This window comes from Pleurodeles waltl, chromosome 8 (genome assembly GCF_031143425.1).
Source record: "Pleurodeles waltl isolate 20211129_DDA chromosome 8, aPleWal1.hap1.20221129, whole genome shotgun sequence".
NCBI classification, from domain to species: domain Eukaryota; kingdom Metazoa; phylum Chordata; class Amphibia; order Caudata; family Salamandridae; genus Pleurodeles; species Pleurodeles waltl.
The window spans coordinates 526,109,523-526,133,962 of record NC_090447.1 but is presented as its reverse complement, the minus strand read 5'-3'; the positions used below and the strand labels follow the sequence as shown (position 1 = coordinate 526,133,962).

At 46.7% G+C, this 24,440-nt stretch overlaps 1 protein-coding gene across 7 annotated transcripts in view; it reads right to left on the bottom strand.

Annotated features, from left to right (window-relative positions):
- Positions 1-24,440, bottom strand: part of LOC138250106 (granulocyte-macrophage colony-stimulating factor receptor subunit alpha-like) — a 467,284-nt gene that overhangs the window by 235,664 nt on the left and 207,180 nt on the right. For 4 of the 7 annotated variants that reach the window (XM_069204544.1, XM_069204542.1, XM_069204543.1 and 1 more), the window contains exon 1: positions 6,896-7,091. The exons of 1 other annotated variant lie outside the window; for it this stretch is intronic. In XM_069204544.1, coding sequence (XP_069060645.1) covers positions 6,896-7,054 — 159 coding nt within the window. In that variant the 5' untranslated portion in view covers positions 7,055-7,091. Of the gene's footprint in view, positions 1-6,895; positions 7,092-24,440 lie in introns of those variants that run through there. 2 more of the 7 variants (XM_069204548.1, XM_069204546.1) reach the window with 2 other exon arrangements.

The following is a 24,440-nucleotide window of genomic DNA, read 5'->3' as shown; positions in this document are numbered from 1 at the left end:
AAAGACAATACTGGGAGGCTTTTTCCTCTTTCCATGCTTCTGCAGAATGCAGGATGCATAAAAAGAGGTAAAAACGAGGAGAAATTAAGATATTTCTCCTTGGTCCGCCTCCCCTGGGGAGGCGTATGTTTTTGGTGCATCCCCAGGCTTACAAGCTCTTGTAAATCTGGGGTGCATCATAATCCATGGGTTTCGCTTGGGAACACCCACCGCAACTCCCATGTAATGCCTACACATGGCAGGGTAACACAATGCAGTGGCTTGCACTGCATTGTGCTACTCCAGATTTATGAAGCCACTCAAAGCCATGCACAGTGCATGGCTTCATAAATCTGACTTAGAGCCTTGTGTCATGCATGTACCACTTTGAGTGGTGAAAACGTGACGCAACACTCTCATAAATATGCCCCATAGTCCATATCCTTCACATTCCAAGTAAAAAAACAAACTCCTGGTTGTATTCACGTGGTGCACTCAAGCCATTCAAGAGGATCAGCTGCCAGTCATAAACTGACAGTCCCTCCAATACCATTGCTTTGTTGTCCCATATAAGAACTCTTGTCACCAGCTCTCAATGACTCCAGGAGACTATGCTGTATCCAAAAATGTCTTTCCATTCCTCAACACTCTCAGCCGTAGCTGATATCAAAGGGAGTGCGATACTCCAGCTGACAGCAACATCTTCCTCGTCTCTGACTGATCTATGCTGCTGGCTAGGGTGTGCATGCAAAGACCAAGAAAGAGGAGAATCCACTGGACTTGTACTTCAATATTCAGTTTTAAGTCACCTCCTTCTTGAGCACTGGACTTGTGCAGTGCAGGATCAGAGAGGTTGATGGAAACTCCACCATCTGTAGTTGAACTCCAGAACGCCATCGATAGTTGAACTCCAGTACCTAATACTGGCTGCTCTTTGGGCATTTTCCAAGAGTTCACCCTCTCTTCTAGGCCTCAGTGGATCTATCTTGAATGTCAGCCTGGTCACTTGCCACCAAGTCCACATGGTCCAGTCGACCCTTCAGCACCGGCACTTTAGAAAATAACACCGCTAACCCAGATTCCACAGACATGATCCACTTCTCTTTGCCGTCCAATTAGGCCTCCATTGTTCTTGTGATTTTGTCTACCCCCGCCAATTTACATAAAATGTTCTCCAGAGTTTCGATCATGGGTCACTCTCCCTTTGCCAGGTCACTCTAAGTTGCATCCTTTCCATCGTCATCACAGGCTCCCTTATTTCTATGTGGAGTGGGCAGAAAAATGTCTTGCTTCTCCTGTTTCACTTTGATACTACACCACAACGTCTCTTTTGCCATTTATTATCATTAAAGGTAATCCTGCCAAGTGGCGGGCATCAGCCCATTCTGCTGACCCTTGGCTATTAATGGCCTGTTCCTGCTTCAATGGGAGCCCCAGAAATCATCACAAAGGAACGGATCATGGAGCCAAAATCAAGATGTCCATCTTGGATGCCATCCTAGCGCACCCTATTAAGAGTTTGTTTATAAAGGTATTAACACACTAATACACTGCACCGGGAATTATCAGTCGCTCCCCCCCGCCAGCAGCAGCTGCTGCAAACCCTTTAATCCCTTGTATTAAAAAGGGCGGGGCCACGGACTGTGACGAGGATGAGGAGAGTGCACTGTGCACTCCCCTCAGAGTGCATTTGTGTTTGGCCGGCCGTCTCGGGCCGGCCAAACACACATGCGCAGTGTGCTGTCACCAGCCCAGATCTGTGTTATCACGCAGGGGAGAGCTCCTAGTCTGCCTGCCCTGACCCTCGCTGGGCGTTCCCAGCCAATCCTGATGCTACTCTGAGCAGCGTCAGGATTGGCCGCAGGGCAGGCTGGGAGCCTGTGTCTGCACTCGAGAATGGAAGAGCGGAGCTGCAGAGCAGCACAGCATTAAGGTAAGTTTTTTAAAAATATGATTTTATTTTATTTCTCCCCCCACCCCTGCCACTCGCTGCGTCGCCCCGCCCCTTTTCCCTCCCACAAGCCACCACTGGTTACTACCCTACCTTTAGATAAATTCCTTTTGGTGACAAAAGCAAACAAACACAACATTTGTCGCCCCAAGTGAGAAGGGTATGCCCAGGCGTGGGTCCTGTGCTTGCTATGCCACCAGATTCAAGCTAGACGGGCTGTTGAAGGGTTATCCCCTTAACCAGCCCCAGGATGCTTGTTTCTGGTCCAGGGAAGACCTGGCCTGGCAGTTCGGGCTTGACTGTTCCAATGGAGAACAGGGTCAAGACTGATTTGCATATGGCTGGGTCTTAACTGAAATGTCATGGCAAGCAACAAAACTGATGGATTAAACCCAGATCTGTGCCTGGGGGTTAATGTTTGATTTGTTCTTCATTCCGGTCATCAGCTGTTGTTTTTGCATTTGTCACCTGAAGTGGGAAGGGTATGCCCAGACGTGGGTCTCGTGCTTGCTATGCCACCAGATTCAAGCAAGCCTGGTTGATGAAGAGTGATACCCTGAAACTGGTCCCAGGATGCTTGGTTTTGGTCCAGGGAAGACCTGGCCCGGCAGTTCGGGCTGGACTGTTCCCATAGGGAATAGGGTCAAGACTGATTTGCATATGGCTGGGTCTGAACTGAAATGGCATGGCAAGCAAAAAAACCTGATGGATTAAACCTAGATCTGTGACTGGGGGGGGAATGTTTGGTTTGTTCTTCATTTTATCCATCATCTGTTGTTTTTGCATTTAGATAAATTCCAGCAGGTCAAACCTGCTGGAATTTAAAAGGGGAAAAGTATATAGGCCCTGATTTATACTTTGGGTGCAAAACTGCACCAAATCAGATTTGCACCAAGAAGTTTAGCACCGGTTTGCACCATTTCTGTGCACCAGCCGGGCACATATTTATGGAAGGGTGCAAGCCGGTGCAAAGGGTAGGCTAGTGGCAAAAAAGAAGAAGGGGTTTTTGCACCAAAAAATGATGTTAGGCAGGTTAGAGTAAAACAAATGACTCTAACCTGCCTAGAGTCATTTACGGACGCAAAAACATTCCATACCACATGACTCCTGTTTTAGAAAAGACAGGAGTCATGCCTATCACCCCAATGGCCAGCACAGGGGACCAGGGTATCCTGGGCATGGCCAAGGCACCCAGTGCCATGTAAGGGGGACCATTTCAGGGCTCCCTATGGCACTTTATAAAATAAAATACATACCTGTACTTACCTGGGATGGGGTCCCCCATCCTCCGCTGTCCCTCTGGTGTGGGTGGAGGTGTCCTTGGGACCTGGGGAGGACACCTGTGAGTTTATTCCCTGGTGTTCCACCATGGAAAAAAGCCCACAGGTCCCCTAACACCTGCCCTGACCCAGGTGTTAAAAAATGGGGCAAAGCAAGCTTTGCACCATTTTTGGACCTCTCCTCCATCCCGTGCACCATTTTTGCATGGGAGTATGAATATGGTGTTAAGGCCATAGAGTCATTTTTTGCACGGGAACTCCTTCCTTGCATCTCATTAAGGCAAGGTAGGTTTCCACTTCCAAAAAATTACTGTAACTCCATAAACTTGGCGCTAGACGGGCCTAGCACTAAAGTATAAATATGAAGTTAGTTTTGCACCAAATTAGAGTAAAAAAAAAAATTACGCTAATTCGGTGCAAACAGAGTATAAATATGCCCCAGGGTATTTAACATAACATGCAGATTTTGAAGTGGTAAACACCAAAATTCACGTTAGTCCCCAAAAACTCAAAACGTGAAAATCATCACATCTGATAAATTCCAAACTCCTCCATGTCGGATTTGTATCTGCTAAACAATTACAGCACCAAATCAGACCACTCATGATCCAGTCACATGCATTTTGCTTCCTGCTTTTAGGAGAATTCTGCAAATACATTATTTTAGACCAAACAAGTCCATACTGGTCTTCCTGATACCCATATTGGGGACGCTAATGCAATAATTTGCGAATGTCCATACACAGATATTTTGATGTAGTGCAGCGATGTGTGGAGAAGTTTCAAACACCCAAGCAATGTTTGATTTTGGCTTTGTTTTTGCTTACAAAACTATTTCAGGTTCCATTGAGGTTATGTATGCACCATGAACATAAACAATATTCAGCACATTGGCAGGTCAGAGGGTGTTCAGATCTATGTTCCCCTGACCCTCCAACCAGTGCATTTGTCCTTCTTTTTCCTGCTACCTATTATGGTGATGTGTAAACTGAATGGGTTTTACCAGCCATAGCGAGACTACAAGAAATGCAGTTAACTCAGCAAATCTGGAGTATTTTGCCTGGAGATTCCATTTACTGAGTATAGGTGAGTCCCTGGGTTAAATTCACAGGGAAGGGAAACGAGTAATAACCAGGGGATTCATGACTGTAATTAACAATCCCTCGATAATTCCTCATTTCCGAGGGCACCGCCAGAGTCCCACAAGTAATACACAGTCACTTACGGATACCTACCATTATCGGTAATTCTGGGTAGAGGGTAGAGTTACAAGATTAATTATGTGGACCTTGCGATTAGGCCCTAAATGTGATTATACATACATACAGGGCATGCTGCAAACGGGTTCCGCCCATTAGTCCACGAGTAATGTCTGTTAAGCGTGTATTATTTTCATCAGTTGGTGTCTGCTTCCTTAACCTTTCAATTCATAGTTCTACATAGCGTACACGGAGTAATTTGTCTACAGTTTGTAGAACTACATCTGTCAGATTTACAATTAAATTGTATTTATTCAGAGGCTTATATCTAGACTTAGGCCTAAATCTGTGTGTGTGACCTGCTCAAAGATTTACCATTGTGAAGTGGTCCCATAGATTTTTAATTTACACCATGTCACTCATTATGCAGTCTACTACCTTTTGGCAAGGTTTGTGCTATATAAATACTAGATACCTGCATACATACCTACATACTCAGCTTGATACTAAACTAGAGACCAGAAGAACAGTTATGGTTTCTAAGATCTGCATGGAAGCTTCTAGTAAGCGGCCACTAAAGCCCCTGAGAGTGATTCCTTGCACGAGTATTTTGTACATTGTCGAGTATGCTTCAAAGGGTGAACCTAATTCTACCCTAACATGATTCTTTGACACCACACTCCCACCACCCACAGGCATGTGCAATTATAGCACCCAGCACTGATCAGAACCACAGAGTTGATCTTGGCCTTTTCAAAAACACAAAAGAAAAGGTTATGTTCGTCTCCCCAAAACATACAAGCGACACCACAAGCAATATTCTATATATATTGCTCAGGCAAAGGAAACACTCTCCTGGTACAAGGACTGGCTGCGTCACCTTTCGTCTCACTTTGGGGTAGAGATGGGCATCCCACTCTGTGGGCCTCATTCCAGAGGAGAGGGACTGGCGGATACCAAGGGTTAAACAAATAACACTGCCAGGCGTTCATCAGTCTGGTTTCCACTCATCACTTACCTAGAACAATTAAAGAGACAGTTGACGTGCATCCTCAACCTACTGTGTCTTGTCAGCTAAAGTGAGGATGATAACCTGAGATCCTAACTCTCCAAAGAGCGAGGGAGGGTGAAGGACAACGCAAATGCTTGCTCTCATGAACTGTATTATTTGTATATTTATTTGGGAACTTCCCTCCAAGTGGAGGTGGCAGGAATGACGGGAGATGTGGAGTTTTGTAAGCTGTGAAATAAAAACACAAAATCATTTTGAAACATGAACGAGTGCTGCTTTGCATTTAGATTCTCTTCTTAAGGGTGGGCTTTGTGGGGGTATTTCCCACAAAACTTACTTTTGCAGAATTGTTTAAAGTACATATTTTCCATGACATCACAACTTTTGCAACATTCACGACACTTGAAGAGTCCTAAAAACGTCATGAAGTTTGCACAGGAAAACCTTTGCAGATTCACAAACAGGCATGAAGGAGGCTGCAAATGTGAAGAAGGTAGATTTACTGTTGCTGTGTCCGACCCTCTCATGTCCCTGAATGGCTGACTGTTCTGTGAATACCTGAGGTGATTGTATACATGAGCAAAGAGTGACAATCAGGGATTCGAGCCTGGCTCCCCAGTTCTAGTCAGCAGCTGTAGTTTGTTAAAAGAAAGCATAAGATTTTTTTTTTCCTCCAAAGGCATGAAGGCAAGTGGTTCCTCTGAGACTGTCAAAGGTGATCGGATATGTGACCAGATACTTCAGAACAAGCATTGGCAAAGCCAATAGGTTTCGCCTCTATGAAATCTATTGGTGTTGTCAATGTTTTTCAGAAATGTCACACAACAGCGCTAGTTGCACTGCAGCATGTCTTAAAGTTTTAATACAACTAATGCTGCTGTGTGACATGTCTAAAAAACATTGACAATCTCAATAGATTTCCTAGAGGTGAAACCTATTGGCTTTGCCAATGCTTGGCGTAAAGTGGAGTGGCATATTTATTAGCGCTTGATTTATCTGCACTTACAAATTGAACATTTTTCGATTTTCTGTGTTTCCCTTGTTTGCCATGTAACAAAGGTTCTATTGCAGGAAATTGGTCTGCCATGATGATAGGGTGAAACTTGACCTGAGGTTCGGAGTGCTACGCCAATCAAATGATTAAGCGTAAGTGCAGGCTGCAGTGCTTGTAGGTAGGTATTCCATTTTGTGCTTTTGTTGCCTTCTGCATTGTATAACCAATCCCAACTGTTCAAAGCTTTGAGCTTGTTTTACATGCAATTGCACTTGTTTTGATTGTAACTAAGAACACCGGTGACAACGGGATTGCAGGAACCAGGAAGTGAGAACAGCGGCATAGAGCTTTTAATAAGATAGAAAAGGCTACCACTAAGGAAAGGGGTGAAAACCGAGAGGGAATCCGAAGACCACAGCCGTGGGTAACATGGCGGAGAGGACAGCAATGAAGTAGAGCATCTACGGAGGCTGCACTCACCATGGAGGAAAGCGCTGGTGGTGCTGCCTCCGCTGCGAGACGGGCATGCTCCTCGGCCTCTAGAGCCGCTGCTCGGCCTTCGCCCGCATAGGGCACGAGCACCGGGATGGCATGTGAGCTCAGCTCACAGCACACACCTCCTCTCCCCAGCTCAGTCATAAACCGAGGGCATGGGGGATGCACGCTCAACCCCTGTTCAGTGGAGCAGCGAATGCTGCGGTGAATCGAGTCACACATGGGAGGGGCATACAAGCCAGGCCAGAAAGGGAAGACAAGCTGCTGGGGTAACAGCCACAAGGAGATTACATAAAGTGTGGAATTCAGACAAAACAAGCATAGCGTAAGCCCTGTGCAGCCAAAACATAAAAAAGTTACCGAAAGTAGATGTACACAGTAACTGGGCCTCGGAAAACTAGAACAAACACATGAAAAAGCATTGGTAAATGCAGGAAATAATATGCTACAGCCAATAGAAATGGAGGAAAAGTGGCAAGCACATGAACCAATAAAACGCAAGGGCAGGATGTAAGTCCCTTTTAAGATTTATATTAAATACAGAAGATTTTCACAAGTACAGCGCAAGCACTGAGCAGGCGAAACGTGAAAAGAAAAAGTACAATCATGGGACAAATCACTGACATTTATTATCTCTTCCTGTGTGTCTGCAGAGTCTTCCTCATTCTGGAGGATCACTTCCAGAGCAGAAAGCACCAAGGCTGGCCTGCTGAAGTAAATAGATTAATTCACATATGTTTGCTTTACTTATAAAATATACCATAAACCAGAACTCTCTAGCTTATCCTCCTAATGCCATCCGTACCTTCCCCCTCAGTCTCTTTACCCAGAATCTTCACTTCTTCTTGGAGCCCTTTCTGTCAAATGAGCCCCTGCTGGCTGCCCTCCTACGGTTTTCGTGGCATCAAACTTTGGAGTCAGCTTCTACTGTATTTGCAGACTGGACTACAGCAACGCTCTCTACGCTGGAAACACGGCCAAGCTCCAGAAAAGACTGCAACGTATACTGAACGCCTCCTCAAGCCTCATCCTCGACATCCCATGCTGCAACCACATCTCAGCTCACCTGAGAGACCTACACTGGCTCCCCATCAACAAGAGGATCACCTTCAAGCTCCTCACCCACGCCAACAAAGCACTCCCGAACGCCGGCCCTGCTTACCTCAACGAGCGACTCACTTTCTACACTCCGAACCGGCAACTCCGCTCCGCCAACCTCGCCCTAGCCACCGTTCCTCGCATCCACCGAACTACAGCCGGCCGCAGATCGTTCTCCCACCTCGCCGCAAAGACCTGGAACTCCCTCCCCGTCCACCTACGACAGACCCAGGACCTGCTGACCTTCAGGAAATGCCTCAAGACCTGGCTGTTTGAGCAGTAGCATCTCCTCCCCCACCACCCCCCCTCAGCGCCTTGAGACCCTTGCGGGTGAGTAGCGTGCTCTACAAATGAATGATTGATTGATTGAGATGAGTTGAGCTTTACACCACTTCTACAAAGTCCTAAGACCTTTCCTTTTTGTGTTAAAGCATTGTCTAGATGTTTTGGGTTAAGGGAAGGGAGTGGCGGGACACACAATCACACATGCAAACTCACATGCATTCGTTCACCATGCGCGCGCACACACACATCCATTCACAACACTCATTATCAAATATTCAAACATACACGCATGCACCAAACATTCATATAAAAGAAAACACACACACACTTACCTTTACCTCTGCCCCGGAGGTCCCAGGAGGTTTGGGACCTAAGGTCAGCCAATGAGGGAAGGCAGCAGAACCAACTCATCACAGAGTGGGATGGGGTCAGTGAGACTGCTGATCCTACCCAACTCTGTGACGAGATATCACTGTTTGACACTTGACCCTGGGCGCTTCACGACTTAAAACTGAAGCACCCAGGTCCAATGCAATCGATGATATTCCCCCTCATCATGAGGGGTAGGGCCTCAAGGCACCTTTGCTAGGCTGAAGAGGTCGCGCCCACAGGGCTGTGACTTCTTCAGCCCAGCAAAGTTCAGCTTAGGCAGCCGGGAGCCTGCACAAATAGCGCATGTCTAGCTCCTGGCTGCCTGACCTGAAAATGAAGAGTGTCTGTCAGGCTGACCTTTGCTCAGCCTGACAGACACTCTTCTTGAGGGGCAAAAGGTGGGGGCGTGACCCCTCAGCCCCAAAGGACAGTCGGCAGCTGCTTACGAGTGCCGAATTAGAGGCTCAGGGTTCTCAGGAACCATCCCTTCTTGGTCTACTGATGTCGCACAGGAGCCTGGCTGCTTCCAAGAAAAACTTGCCAAACTGTGCAAATTCCTTTGGGGCCACTGCAGAATGCCAATATGTTAGTGCCACTTTGCATGTTCTTACTCCATGTTAGACAAATAATGGCCTTAGATACATTTGCCTCTGGTCTATGAGACCAGGGCAACAGCATACAATATGGGCAGCTGATTACACATGGTATTTACACAGGCTGCATTGTCTCTGACCATATGCTGGAGTCCTCCAATGAGACCTATATTCCCATGTGGATGTTGTTAAGAGTCTAGTCAACAATATATCCCTAAACTCGTGTCTTCCAGTGGCTGCTTTTAGATATGGTTGGCAAAGAGTGGTTTCGTGTGAGATCGCACGACCCTCCACTCTGATTATGCCGATTATCGAGGCCAGGTTTAGTGTAGTATATTGTATTAATCACTTAAAACAGAGTACAATTAAAACTAAACCTAAAGTGCAAAAGTAAACAATACACTGTCAATTAAAATAGCATTCTCTTCCTCTGGGCTAAAGTTCATTTAAAAAATCAGCCAACCAAGAAACAAGTATCATGATCATTGAGTTGCTGGAGAAAAAACAAAGCAGCTTTACATTTAGTAAACGTGTACCTACGCAACAAAGGCAGTAAGAATCTCCTGGTGTAAGGTAGGTAATAATTACAAAAAAATACAAAGCGCAACAGGGTCTGAGATGATTGCTCATCACATGGATGAATCGATATATATGCAGGAGAATATTACCCTAACGGAAAAAATGGCAACTACCTGATTGTGCCTTATCTAAATTGGGACAATAAAGTTTGCTCGTATACATTTTGCACATACAGCAGGTAGAGCGCAATCCCAGAAGACATCTGTATTACACAGAAATATCTCACAGCAGTTTTCACCACTCCCACAGCCTCATTAGTAGCCTGCCTGTGTTTGGTAAAGCAGTCCTGGACCCAGGTTTTAATTTTCTTTGTGACAGTGTCTGGATTCTTGAATCCAGTTTGACAGTTGGGCTGTTTGCACCTCTCTCTGACACAAAGGGAGCTGGGGTGTAGCCTGCATATCTTGATGAGCTATCTGTGCTAGGAGGGAGGGGAGGAGTGGTCACACACACATGAAAGGGCTGTGCCTGCCCTCACACAATTCTGCTTTTGACTTAGGGAAACTGGAGAGCTAAACAGTTGCCCGGTTGAGGCAGTTCTGCAAAAATTTTGCTTGTCCCATTAAGGGCTCCACCAGGAAGGAGGAGCTGCAAAAGGCACTGAGGGCCTGAGTAACAGCCAAGGAAGCTGAGGGGCACACAGAAGGGGAGGAGGAGGAAGAGCAATCCATTCACAATGGTGTAGTGGGTGGGCCTGTTATGTCTAGGGAGAGAGTCTCCAGGGCAGGTAGCAGTGTGTCATCCAAGGGTCTAACTCCTGAAGAGTTACAGGACAGACAGGCAGAGAGCCTCACCAGCTGGAGTTGGAAACGTTTAGGATGCAAAAGAAGATGGAAGAAAGGAGGATGGCCATAGAGGAGAAAAAGATACTGCTGGCTCATGAGCTCAGCTTGAGGGAGCTGGATCAGAGGAGCCAGTTCAGTAGGGATGGTGGCAGCAATATCACAGTGCAGCCTGAGAGGAGGATGCACATTCCTAAGGGCCTTGTGAAAGATTACAAGAGGGAGGATGGCATACTGTTGTGGTTTATGGGATATGAGTCTGTTCTCCATATGAATCTGGTCCCTGAAGCTCATTGGGGGGTGGGTCTGTGGAAGCACTTTGAGGTAGAGGAGAGGGATGCTCTAACATCCTTAGGGGATCCCCAGGGGCTCACCCCCTTTATCATGAAGGACGCCCTAATAACAAGGTATGGTCTCACCCCTGATCAGTATAAGGATAGGTTTAGGTTTTCTAAGAAGAAGGAATCCCAAACATGGTTGAAATGTGTAGATTCTTTTCACAGGTCATTGGATGGTTGGGTGAAGGGAAGCAAGGTAACAACATATGAGGGGCTTTACAATTTAATTGCTTGGGAGAACTTGTACCGTTTATGTTTTCCAGAGCTGCCCCAGTACCTAATTGACAGCAAGGTGACTGACCCCACGAAGCTAGCGCAGGAAGCGGACTGCTGGGAGAGCACCAGGGTCCAGAAGAGGTATAGGGGAGACCACGCCAAGGGTGGGCAGGGTCCCTCTCAGAAGAAAGGGGGGAGTAAGGGTGAATGGGGGGAGTTCTGTAAAGGGCCACAACCTAGTTCCCAGGGTAAGAATTCCCAGCCCCTCAGTCAAAAAAAGCCATGATTCTCCAAAAGAAAACATGTGGAAGGAGGTCCCCCACGTAAGTGTTATGCATGTGACCTGGTGGGTCATGTGAGGGGGGACCCCAAATGCCCAAAGAGTACACTAGCACCCACTGATGCACAGTCTCAGGGTTCGGCTAGTGAAGCGCTTGGGGAGGAGTTGGTTCCAGGTGGGTGGGAGCCAGCTGAGATGACCCTTTTCTCATTAGGGGACAGTGAGATGGTCCAGAGAACCCTAGTGCCTGAGAACACTAAAAAGTACTGGCAGTAGGTGGCCATTAATGGGCAGAGGCTGGAGGCTCTGAGAGACTCAGAAGCCAGTCTGACTACAGTGAGGATTCACCTGGTGTCTGAAGAGCAGATAGATCACCGTGTACTTCATCAAGTAGTTGCAGTGGACAACTCAGAGTGGCGCAGGTTCCCTTTGAATGGGGGGGTCTCAGGTTCTTTGAAGGTAGCTGTGAGTCCAACCATGCCTGTGGATTGTTTGCTTGGCAGTGACCTGGAGGATTCCCTTTGGAAGGAGGTGGAACACAAGGTCACACTTGGAGATGTTGGGTCTGCCTGGGTGGGTATGCGTATCCACCAGGTCAATGGCAGCCCGTCAGGGTGGTCAGGAGCCCCTGGAGCCTGAAACAGTGGCTCAGGAGACCAACAAAAAGAGGAAGGGCAAGGGGCGTGGGAAACCAGCCCCAGAAGTTCCCACGGTCCAGAAGGAGGCGGAGTCTGAGGGTGACACCCCAGAGCCTACAGGAGAACAGGTGGCTGAGCTGGGGGAGGTCCCTGAGCTGTCACAGTGGCAGCAGGAAGGGGAACCCACCAGGGAGGCATTCTGTGAGGCACAGAGGACATCCCTTACTCTAGTGGGTTTGTGGCAGCAGGCTGCAGACCATACGGCTGGCAAGGAGCCAGGATCTCACCTAATTTGTTGTGAGGACGGCCTCCTGTATTGTCAGCCTAAGGTTGCTGAGCCTGGGTCAGCCCATGTGCTGGTGGTACCACAGTGCTTCAGAGCCTTCCTCCTGGGTATGGCTCATGATGTGCATTTAGCTGGGCATTTGGGGCAGGGCAAGACCTTTGAACGGCTTGTCACCCACTTTTAGTGGCCCCTAATGCGCAGGCACTCAAATGCTCATTGCAGGTCTTGCCAGACTTGTCAGGCAAGTACGAGAGTTGGGGGAAATGTAAGGCTCCCCTCCAACCTTTTCCAGTGGTTAGTAACCCCTTTGAAAGGGTTGGTATTGGCATTGTGGGACCTCTAGATCCCAAGACAGCCATGGGCAACAGGTTCTTGGTGGACCATGCCACCTGGTACGCAGAAGCCATTCCTCTGAGGTCAATCACTTCCCCTGTGGTGGGTCATGCATTGATGGGGTTTTTTACCCGCATGGGGTTCCCCAAGGAAGTGGTGTCCGATATGGTTACAAACTTCATATCTACATATATCAAGTCTCTCTGGGAGGAGTGTGGGGTAATGTATAAGTTCAACACTCCTTACCACCCCCAAAGCAATGGTCTGGTTGAAAGATTCAACCGCACCTTGAAGGGCATGATCATGGGCCTGCCAGAGCCCTTGAAGCAGAAGTGGGACGTACTCTTGCCATGCCTTCTGTTTGCCTACAGGGAGGTGCCTCAGAAAGGGCTTGGATTTAGGGCCAGATGTAGCAAAGAGATTGTGAGTCGCAAACGAGGCGCAAATGCCTCTTTGCTATGTAGAAATGCATTTTGCGAGTCGGATCCGACTCGCAAAATGCATTTCCGGCTCGCAAATAGGAAGGGGTGTCCCCTTCCTATTTGCGACTCGCAATGCTATGCAATTCCATTTGCGACCGAATGGAATCGTAGTTACCATCCACTTGAAGTGGAGTGTAACCCAGTCGCAAACGGGAAGGGGTCCCCATGGGACCCCTTTGTGACTGGACATAAAAATATTTTTTCAGAGCAGGCAGTGGTCCAAGGGACCACTACCTGCCCTGAAAAAATCAGAAACAAAAGGTTTTGTTTTTGTTTTCTAAGTGCAGCTCGTTTTCCTTTAAGGAAAACGGGCTACACTTTGAAAAAAAAAACTGCTTTATTTAGAAGCAGTCACGGACATGGTGGTCTGCTGTCTCCAGCAGGCCACCATCCCCGTGAGTGCCCAGACTCGCTATGGGGTCGCAAATTGCGACCCACCTCATTAATATTAATGAGGTGGGTCTTTGCGACCCCATAGCGAGTCGAGAAGGTGTCTGAGACAGCTTTCTGCATTTGGTTTTGCGCGTTGCAATTTGCGAGTCGCTATGTCTTGCAAATTGCAAGTCGCAAAAGCATACTTACCTACATCTGGCCCTTAGTCCTTTTGAGTTACTGTATGGCCACTTGTGAGGGGACCCTTCAGTCTGGTGAAGGAGGGCTTAGAAAAAGCCTCCAATAACCCCCCCCCCAGGATGTATTCAGTTACCTGCTGGCTTTCAGAAACCAGACAGCTCGCTTCAGGAAGCTTGTCCAAGAGAATCTGTAAGCAAGACAGGCAGATATGAAGCGCTGGTACGACCAGAATGCCACTCTGGTTGAGTACCAACCTTGACAAAAAGTGTGAGTCATCGCACCAGAGGAGCCTAGGATGACCCAGGATTAGTGGACTGGGCCATTTGAGGTAGTGGAGCGCAAGAGCGAAGTCACCTACCTGGTGAACTTGTACACTCCCAGGAACCCCTTGAGGGTCCTACATATCAACCGCCTGAAGCAACACTTTGAGCGGACTGAATTGTCCATGCTCTTAGCGACAGATGATGAGGTGGAGCAAGAGAGTGAGCCTCTTCCTGACCTCCTGTCTGCTGGAGATAAGGATGGTTCAGTGGAGGGAGTAAACCTCTCCCCCTCCCTAACTTCAGAACAAAAGAGGTACTGTTGCCAGGTGTTGGGTCAGTTTGCCTCTCTTTTCTCCTTGATCCCAGGGGTCACACACTTGTGTACACATGATGTGGACACTGGGGACAGGCCACCCATTAAACAGAAGGTTTACAGGGTGACTGATAAGGTCAGGGCTAACACCAAAGATGAGGTGTCTAAGATGTTAACCCTAGGGGTAATTGAGTTTTCTAGCAGTCCTTGGGCCAGCCCTGTGGTCTTGGTCCCAAAGGCTGCTGCTCCTGGTGCCACCCCAGAACTCCGGTTCTGTGTGGACCACCGGGGTCTCAATGCGGTCACTAAAACTGACGCGCACCCCATCCCCCGAGCTGATGAGCTCATTGATCAGTTGGGAGCTGCCAAATACCTCAGCACGTTTGATTTGACATCTGGGTATTGGCAGATTGCCTTAACTGAGGGGACCAAGGAGAGGTCAGCATTTCCTACCCCAGAAGGACACTTCCAGATTAAGGTGATGCCATTTGGGATGAAAAATGCCCCGGCCACATTTCTGAGATTGGTCAACCAGGTGTTGACTGACCTGGATGTCTTCAGCGCATCCTACCTGGATGACATTGCAGTGTTCAGTTCCACTTGGGAGGAACACTTGCAGCACCTCTGCAGAGTTTTGTAGGCCCTACAAAAGGCAGGCCTCACTATTAAGGCAAGCAAGTGCCAAATATAGCAGGGTTCAGTGGTGTATTTGGGACACCAGGTAGGGAGTGGCCAGGTGACACCCCAACAGCCAAAAATGACACCATTCTGGCTTGGGAGCCCCCCAAGACCCAGACGGAGGTGAGAGCCTTTTTAGGCCTCACTGGCTACTACAGGAGGTTTGTCAAGCGGTATGGCACAATTGTTGCTCCCTTGACTGAGTTGACTTCCAAGAAGCAACCCAAGAAGGTGATCTGGACAGAGGCTTGCCAGACCGCTTTTGATGCCTTGAAGGCTGCCATGTGCACAGCACCTGTGCTGAAGGCACCTGACTATTCCAGGGAATTTGTTGTGCAAACAGACGTCTCAGAGCATTGTATTGGAGCAGTACTCTCACAGCTTAATGAAGAGGGCATAGATCAACCTGTAGCCTTCATTAGCGGGAGGTTACTTCCCAGGGAACGTAGGTGGAGTGCAATTGAGAGTGAAGCTTTTGCTGTGGTCTGGGCACTGAAGAAGCTGAGACCCTACTTGTTTGGGACTCACTTCCAGGTTCAAACCGACCACAGGCCCCTCGGATGGTTAATGCAGATGAGAGTTGAGAATCCAAAATTGTTGAGGTGGCCCATTTTCCTACAGGGCATGGACTTTACGGTGGAACACCACCCTGGTATAGAACATGCCAATGCGGGTGGTCTGTCCAGATTCTTCCGCCTTAGTGATGAGAACTCCCATGAGGATGCGTAGTTGCTTCCCACTTTCAGCTGGGGGGCGAACATGTGTTAGACTTGGCATCCTTGGCGTAGTCTCCCCTAACTTTTTGCCTCTGTTTCCCAGGTTATTGATGTGTGTTGGACTCTGTTTTTGTTACTCTGGGCACTTTACCACTGCTGTTGAGTGGTAAAGTGGAAGTGCTCCTATGTAAAATGTATGTGTAATTGGCTTTCCATGATTGGCATATTTGATTTACTAGTAAGTCCCTAGTACAGTGCACTAGAGGTGCCCAGGCCCTGAAATCAAATACTACTAGTGGGCCTGTAGCACTAGTTGTGCCGCCCACATTAGTAGCTCTGTAAACATGGCTCAGACTTGCCACTGCAGTGTCTCTGTTTGCAGCTTTAAACTACCAATTTGACTTGGCAAGTGTACCCAATTGCCAGGCCCAAACATTCTCTTTTCTTACATGTAAGGCACCCCTAAGGTCGGCCCGAGGTAGACCCATGGGCAGGGTGCAGTGTAGGTAAAAGTTGGGACATGTACTTTGTGTCATACATGTCCTAACAGTGAAATACTGCCACGTTCGTTTTTCAATGTTGCAAGGCCTGTCTCTCTTATAGGTTAATATGGGGGACACCTTTAAATATTATTTAAGCATAGATTCCCTTTGGGAGCAGATAAACATGTAGAGTGTGGGGTCTCTGAACTCCCAATTTAAAAAAAAACTCTTTCAGCGAAGTTGGTTTTTAGATTGTGTGTTTGAAAATGCCACTTTTAGAAAGTAGGCATTTTCTTGCTTAAACCATTCTGTGACTCTGCTTGTTTGTGGATTCCCTATCTTCGTCAGTTTGACAGTGGGCTGTTTGCACCTCTCTCTAGACAGTGACTCAAAGGGAACTGGGGTGTAGCCTGCATATCCTGATGAGCCATCTGTGAAGAAGGGAGGGGAGGAGTGGTCACTCACACCTGAAAGGGCTGTGCCTGCCCTCACACAATGCAGTCTCCAACCCCCTGCTGTGTGTCTGGGGCCTGAGCAGACAATATAGACTTCTCTTTGAAGTAGGCCTACTTCAAAGGCAGAAAGGGGTATAAGAAGAGCACCCAAAACCCCTGAAAATTAGATCACTTCTGGATTCAAGAGGAACCTCTGCGAAGGAGAAGAGCTGAGGAGAAGTGCTGCCCCTGCCTGTGACTGTGCTTTGTTGGGCTGTCCTGCAGTTGCTGTTTCTGCCCGTGAAAGGGGACAAAGACTGGCCTTTGTTGTGCATTCCTGCTAGAGAAAAATCTCTAAAGGCTTGAACTGAGCTTTCCTCCTTTTTTGAAGTCTCAGAGCCATCAAAGACTTCCCCTGTCAGCACCTGGACTCTCTCCTGAGACTCCTGCCCTGCCAAGTGGTGCCCTATCCAGTTCCTGGGCCCTTGAAAGGTAAAGCTGGCAGACAAAGACTGAAATCCACGCTCAGACTGTCATGCGTGGAAATCTTCGATGCACCTTCTGTGATGCGGCTGATAAATGACGCACCGCCGGCTTCTCGGCTGAAATCTACGCTCCACCTGCATTGCGGCTGGAAGATCGACGCAATGTGGCTGGAGAAATGACACGCAACACCCGCTCACGGAGGCTGATAACGAAGCAAACCCCATGCAGTGCGGTTTTGGGATACGGTGCGACCGGATTTTCAACGCAACATAGCTGAGCACGGAAAAACAGTGCAAAGCCTGCCCGGACCTGAGATGCCCATCTGGATCGATGCATCGTTCTCTTGTGGGAGAAAAGAAACGACGACGACGACCGTAAGAGGGACGACGCATGGTCTAGCTTGCGAGTGAGAAATCAACACATCTCTGGCCTTTTCCAATGCACACTTGCCCGTGCGGCTTTTGTTTTATGCTACCCAGGTACTTTTGCATGCTAACAGTGTTCTCACTGTTTTCTAAAGGATTTAAGACTCTTTTGCTTTTTAAATTCATAACTTGACTTGTGTATGTTGTGTTGTGTCATTTTGTAGTGTTTTCACTGAGTTACTGTGTATGTTGGTACAAATACTTTGCACCTTGCTTCTGAAGTTAAGCCTGCCTGCTCGTGCCAAGCTACAAGGGGGTGAGTGGGGTTAACTAAGAGTGATTCTCCTTTACCCTGACTAGAGTGAGGTCCTTGCTTGGACAGTGGGTAACCTGACTGCCAACCAATGACCCCATTTCTAACACTGTGCATGGTCGCAAATAAAAACGAAGATCTGGAGGCCCGGGGATGACGGAACAACATCTGCATCCTGGGAATTGCGGAATCCACAAACACTGGTTGCCTGGATACTTTCGCAGAGACCCTGTTAACTGAAGTGCTGGCCCGTGACAATTTCACTGCTACCTTTTGTGGTGGAACATGCCTAGAGGACCATAGGGCCAAACCCGGTGCCGGGGGCGCCGCCGACACCTATACTGGCCTGCATGCTGAATTTCAGGGACCGCAATACTGCCCTACACCTTGCAAGGGAAAAAAGGCCCCCTGCAGTATCAGGGTATGTCGGTGTCAATATCGCCTGATTTCATGATCGCTGTCCAGGATGTGTGTCGCAAGTTCACAATGGCGAAATCACAACTACGCAAGCTAGGTATTCAAAATGGAATGTTATATCCAGCGCATCTGCGAGTTGACGTTAATGGTAAAGCATACATTTTTGAGAACCCACCCGACGCTCTGGAGTTTTGTAAAAAACATTGCCAAACGACATGACAGAGGCTCTGGGGACGGGCCTGAGGGTTTCCCTCCCAACACACAAAACTTGGCCAGCATGGATATGTTTCCAGGACAGTAGTTCGGCTGGACGGATTGGGTGCCGACAGGCCTGGCCTACAAGCATCCAGAAAATGCGAATGAGTTGTTAAAAAGACATAAAAGGTAGTGCACCGGGCTGGTGCACTGGACCCCTCCAGAACCTTATCACAGATGGATCCTGATATAGTGGGGAGGTGCCCTTCGTAGTGTTGCTTTCCCCTGTGGTGGATACTACATGCATCTTTTAGGGGGGTCTGTTTTCCTACTCCTGATTTATGTGTTCTATTTGTTCAATTGTTGGGGATTTACCAGGCATCTTTTTGCTGGATGTGGGTGGGGGGATGGGACAATGATTTGCATAATTGTTGCTTATCAGTTACACGTTATTGTTTTATTGCACAGATTGTTAATACTTGTAATGCATTGTACACCCACATACATTCATATACATGACAGACTGTAAATCTCGTGGGTGGGCAGACCTGGAAGGCGTCTTTATACTCTGGAAAATTTGAGGACTGAATAATCCCCGCAAGGACAAGCAAGTGCTACAATACCTGAATAGACATGGTGCACAGATAGTATTCTTGCAAGAAACACACCTCCCGCCACAAGGCACGCACAAATTTGCAGCTAGTTGGGGTCCTCATAGGTACATCTCCTGTTATAGCTCATATTCCCAAGGGGTCTGTACATTGATACATAGGAACCTGTAATTCCATCCAATCTCCACCTCGGCGCACACACAGGGCAGATATATATTGGTGGCAGAATCGCTGGCTGGGCTGTGGGTCCTGTTGGTTAATGTCTATGCCCCGAACACAGACGACCCGATTGTTCCCGTGCCCTGCTGTCTGGAATAGACCAGATGGCAGCAGATCATATCATTATGGATGGGGACTTATTGATTATGGATGCACTCCATGACACCACAGCGGTACACCCCTATCACTGTAAGGGAAGGAATTCCCTGGCACTGTTAGTGCCTACCGCCATGGTTTAATTGGTGGTAAGAAAGCCACGAAAACCATTGGGGTAAGCGGGGTCATAATCCCACGGGTGGGACAGTGACGGCCGCCTGGCTCTCTCCCTAAAACATGGATCAAACTTGCTCATACCTAATTAGCATATTTAATTTACTTTATATATCCCTTGTAGAGTTGTATACCATATACCCAGGGTCTGTAAATTAAATGCTACCAGTGGGCCTGAAGCACTGATAGTGCCACCTACATAAGTAGCCCCTTAACCACATCTTAGGCCTGCCACTGCAAGGCCTGTGTGTGCAGTTTCACTGCCACTTCGACTTGGCATTTAAAAGTACTTGCTAAGCCTTAAACTCCCCTTTTTCTACACATGTCACCCCTAACTTAAGCCCTAGGTATCCTATAGGCTAGCATGCTGTGTAGATAAAAGGCAGGACTTTCTTTGTGCCGAATTAGCCTCTTTTTTTACGCTAATTCGCTGCAAACATAACTCCAAATTTATAGTTTGCCGCTAGAGCCATCTAGCACCAAAGTTTGGGAATTAGTGTCATTTTTTGCTTGCGGAAAACTACCTTGCATCAATGAAATGCAAGGCAGGCTTTCCCGGGCAAAAAATCATGCAAAGCACCTTGCACCATACATATAAGACTAAAACAAGATTTAAAGTCACCTTCATTGCTCATTCACTGTCTGAATAAACAGAACACTTTTTTTTGTCAGCTGACCAGAATGGGTCAGTAGGTCTAAAAATGCTTTAAAAATCCAATTAGTCATAGCGAGTGGGCGAGCAGATAACCTGAGGCCTGTAAAGGCTGCATCATCGAAGGTCTAACGCATGATGTAGGTTTCTAAACGGATGATAATATGGAACCAGAATTCATCTAAACTGAAACCCCAGGTAACTATTCAATTGCTCTGGAACTGTCATACATAATGTTTTCGTAACTCATATAACCTATGATAAATATCTTCTTTCCAATTACAGAGGGTCAACATTTGGATTTGAATGGGCAGGTGTAAGCACCAAGGAAGACCAGGTAAATCTGTAGCCGTTCCAGGTGGGATTAAGGGTCTCTAGATAAATCACGTTCATGATCCGCACCTTTGCTTCTGTTACAGGTTTGTCGGACCGAGTAAGTTATAGATTTGAATGGGCCGACATGCGCAGAAGCATAAGGACCAGGTAATTATTTGGTAGGCCCCCCATCTGGGTCACCTGGCACATTATAATATGACAACGTGCTGTAACCAACTGTTAACCATCTTTTTTTTTGTTGCAGGCATCTCAGACAGTACTGTTCATAGATGAGGACAGGCAGACCAGAGTAGCAGCAGAAAGAGCAGGTTATTATTTGCTAGTTGTCCTTATGGTACATCTGAGACATTGAAATGATCAGGTGCTGTAATAATTTTTTCTTCTTTTACAGGCATCTTAGACCCTGCTACACATACATTTGAACAGGCACACGTGAGTAGAAGCAGAACGACAAGGTAATAATTTAGCAGATTTTCATTGTGGTGCATCTAGTACAATGGAATGTGACAACCTACTTTAATCACCTTTTCTTCTGTTGGAGGCATCTCCGACAGCACTACTCATCGATTACAAAAGGCACATGTAAGTAGAAGCAGAAAGACTAGATAAGTATTTTGTTGATTTCACCTGTGATGCACCTAGTATATAATAATATAACAACATTTGTCAACCCTTTTTTTTGTTACATCTACAGGCAGGTGTGAGAACAAACAGAAAGGCCCAGGTAATTACTTGCTACATTTTCCAAGAGATAGCTCAGACTTGTCTTGTAGATTGCAATCAATAACATAAGAACCAACTTTAAATAATGTTCCTCACTTTAAATAAGGTTCCTCTTTTTTTTTTGCAGGCTTTGCGGCACAGTAGACTCAGACTGATTGCCACCAAAATGTTCAAGCGCAAAGCTGTGACTTCTGCAGAGAGCAGTGTTTCACCACAAAGGAAAAAATGCTGTCTTGTGTTCAAAGAAGAATGGCTGAAAGAAATTGTGGTGACTAAGACACAAAAGTAACGGAGCAAGGTTTGCGTACAACTGGGAGAGCTATTTCTATACAATCCAGAAGATTCTGATTTGCACAGTATGTGCAGAAGCAAAGATTGCAGGGGACTTTTTTACTGGGAAACATTTGAGTGATGGCTGGAAGCTGGACTTCTTGAAGCACCATCTATGTAGCAAAGTTCATAAATCTGCTTTGGTGACCCTAAGAATTAAATGTGCTGCTGCTAGCCTGGGTTTTGAAGTGCGCACTATGCTGATGGAAACCGCCAGTGATAAAGAAAACAGACTAGAAGTGGTTGAACGGCAAAGATTCATGCCTGAGGAGATAAAGATTCTCATCAACAATGTGTTGCTAGCAGTCAAATTGAACATGTCAATATTATCTGTTCAAGACATCCATGACCACGTCGCATTGTATGTGAACATAACAGACACCTGGAGGAGCAAGAGTTGAGTTTTTGGAGGCCATCAACAGCGTGATACGCTCTGACTTCATGGCAGAACTTCGCAGTGCTCGGTATCACACACTGATAATTGATGAGAGCACATATATTTCAGTTACAAAAATGCGCATCCTCTACTTCAAATTCCGATCTGTAACATCAACAGAGCACAAAACAGTGTTTGGGGAAATTGTAACTCTGAGTCCATGCAATGCATAGGCTATCACTCTAGCTGTAAAAGACTTCTACACTGCCAATAAACTGTATCTTATGAAAATGGTCATGTTCACATCAGATGGTGCATCAGTGATGCTGGGAAAGAACTATGGTGTTGCTACCCACCTCAAACAATCCATTCCCCATCTAGTTGAGCAGCACTGTGTTGCACATAGAGAATATTTGTGAGTTGATGATGCCTGGAAAAAAGTGCCAATGATCAGGGAAATGGAAACATTACTGAGGACTGTCTACACTGTGTTCTCCCGCTCAACTGTAAGGAAGTCCAAGCTGGACGAAATTGTTATGGTCACTGAATGTGAAGCAGTCTCCTTTCTGCCACTCAAGGAAGTACGGAGGCTTTCAAGGCATTTTGCTGTTGGTGCACTCCTGCGTGATTATGAGGTTGCTCTCAAATACTTTGATCATGAAAGAGTTGAGGAGAATGACCCAATTGCTAAATATTGCTACAAAAAACTATCTGACTCAAACTACCATATTTCCTTTGTAGCACTGAATGACATTCTGGGTGAACTTGCATCTTTGTGAAAGTTGTTTCAGAGAAGCTCTTTGACCACTATTGAAGCTGTACAGTATACAAGAGCAAAAATTGCCCAAGTAAAGGAACAGTCTTTGGGCGACACTGTCTTTTGGAGCAACACAGTGAGAGATCTGATTGCTTTGTGCAGAGAGGACCGAGACTATGAGAGTGAGCCAATGTTATCTTTCATTAAACTTCTTTGTGAGCACATGGAAAGATGGTTCACAGAAGATGAATTGAAGGAATGGACAAGCTTTGATTTCCATGCAGTAACAACACAATCACAGTTTGATTTTGGGACTGAGAATGTACAAAGACTTGTTGAAAAGTATAAGAAGGTCTTGGTCCAGGGTGATTGTGACACCCATGATGATGATGTTCATCAATACAGAGATTATAAATATGTGGTGGCAGAGTACATAAAAAGCGGATTGTTTAGGACCTTTCAAGACATGGTAAGTTTCACTTTGCTGAATATTGCACAGTATAGTGTTGTATCTCAGCTTGTTGATGTCTGTGCAACTTTCCAGGCTTCAAGTGCAGACTGCGAATGAGTATTCAGCCTCATGAACTCAATCAAGTCCAAATTAAGAAACAGACTTGAGGAGAGTCTCCTAGATATTCTGATGAGGACAAAGGCCTACCTCTCAAATGGGAAAGTTGACTTAAACCAAGTTTATCAGCACTGGAAGAATGGCAAGGTCCGGCGAGAAAAACAAACATGTCACACATCTGATGTTGGCACCTGACTTGTCTAAACTCTGAGGAGGTTCCTCCTACTGTCCATGTGTGGTTGGGGTAAGAGCATTCAAATTGTAAATGTTAACTAATTGTACAACTGGCTCTATTTGATGTGCATGGCCCTCTGCCGCACTCTGTGAGTATTCATTAAAGTTTCATAATGGTTCAACCTCCTGATTTCTGTTTTCTCTAACTGGGGTGTAGATGGCACTTAACAGGTAATGTCCTTGGGGTGTGCCACCAGGTCACAAAACTGCCTTAATGCCCTATTACATGGAGCAATGTTTATACAAATATCATGTTTTTGCTTTCGTGGTAAAACAAAGCTATGGAGAGGCTAATGCCAAAAATCTTGGTAGTTATGCGCTGCGCTCGCGTGAATGGTCAACTTCTTGGTGCACGTATCCTTGGCTGCAGCGCACAGAGACCTCTCACTGATGCAAACAGTGGAAAAAAAATTGAGGGAACATTGATAGCAACCCCTGCGTAATTATCTCATATCTGCTGACTCAGACCCAACATAGCACAATTGTGGGGCGGGGACTGGGGCGAACAGAGGACAAAGGGGCACATGCAGCACTGAACCCAGACACCACCCATATATCTGCCACATGCATACTCTCAAAATGGTTGGAATATTGTAATGCCTCTTCTCGCATGGATGATGTAATTTTGGCCTCATGGGCTATACCCTAACTTGAAGTAATGGTAGCAATCTGTGCCTCTTTTTGTTGCTTTGTTTGCTTTATCTTTCTATTGACAAATTATAAATAAAATTTCAAGAAAAAAAAAAGAAATGTCTGGGCTTGATAGGTTTCCCTGAATGGTTCCTGATCCCGGGACTAATTAGTACACTCACCTTAGTTATCATTATAGCCACAATACGTTTTGGGACCTTCCCTGCCGCAGGCACTACTCCTATTCACACAAGTGAGGTATCAGTTTTATCAGGAGACTTGGGGGAATGCTGGGTGGAAAGAAGTT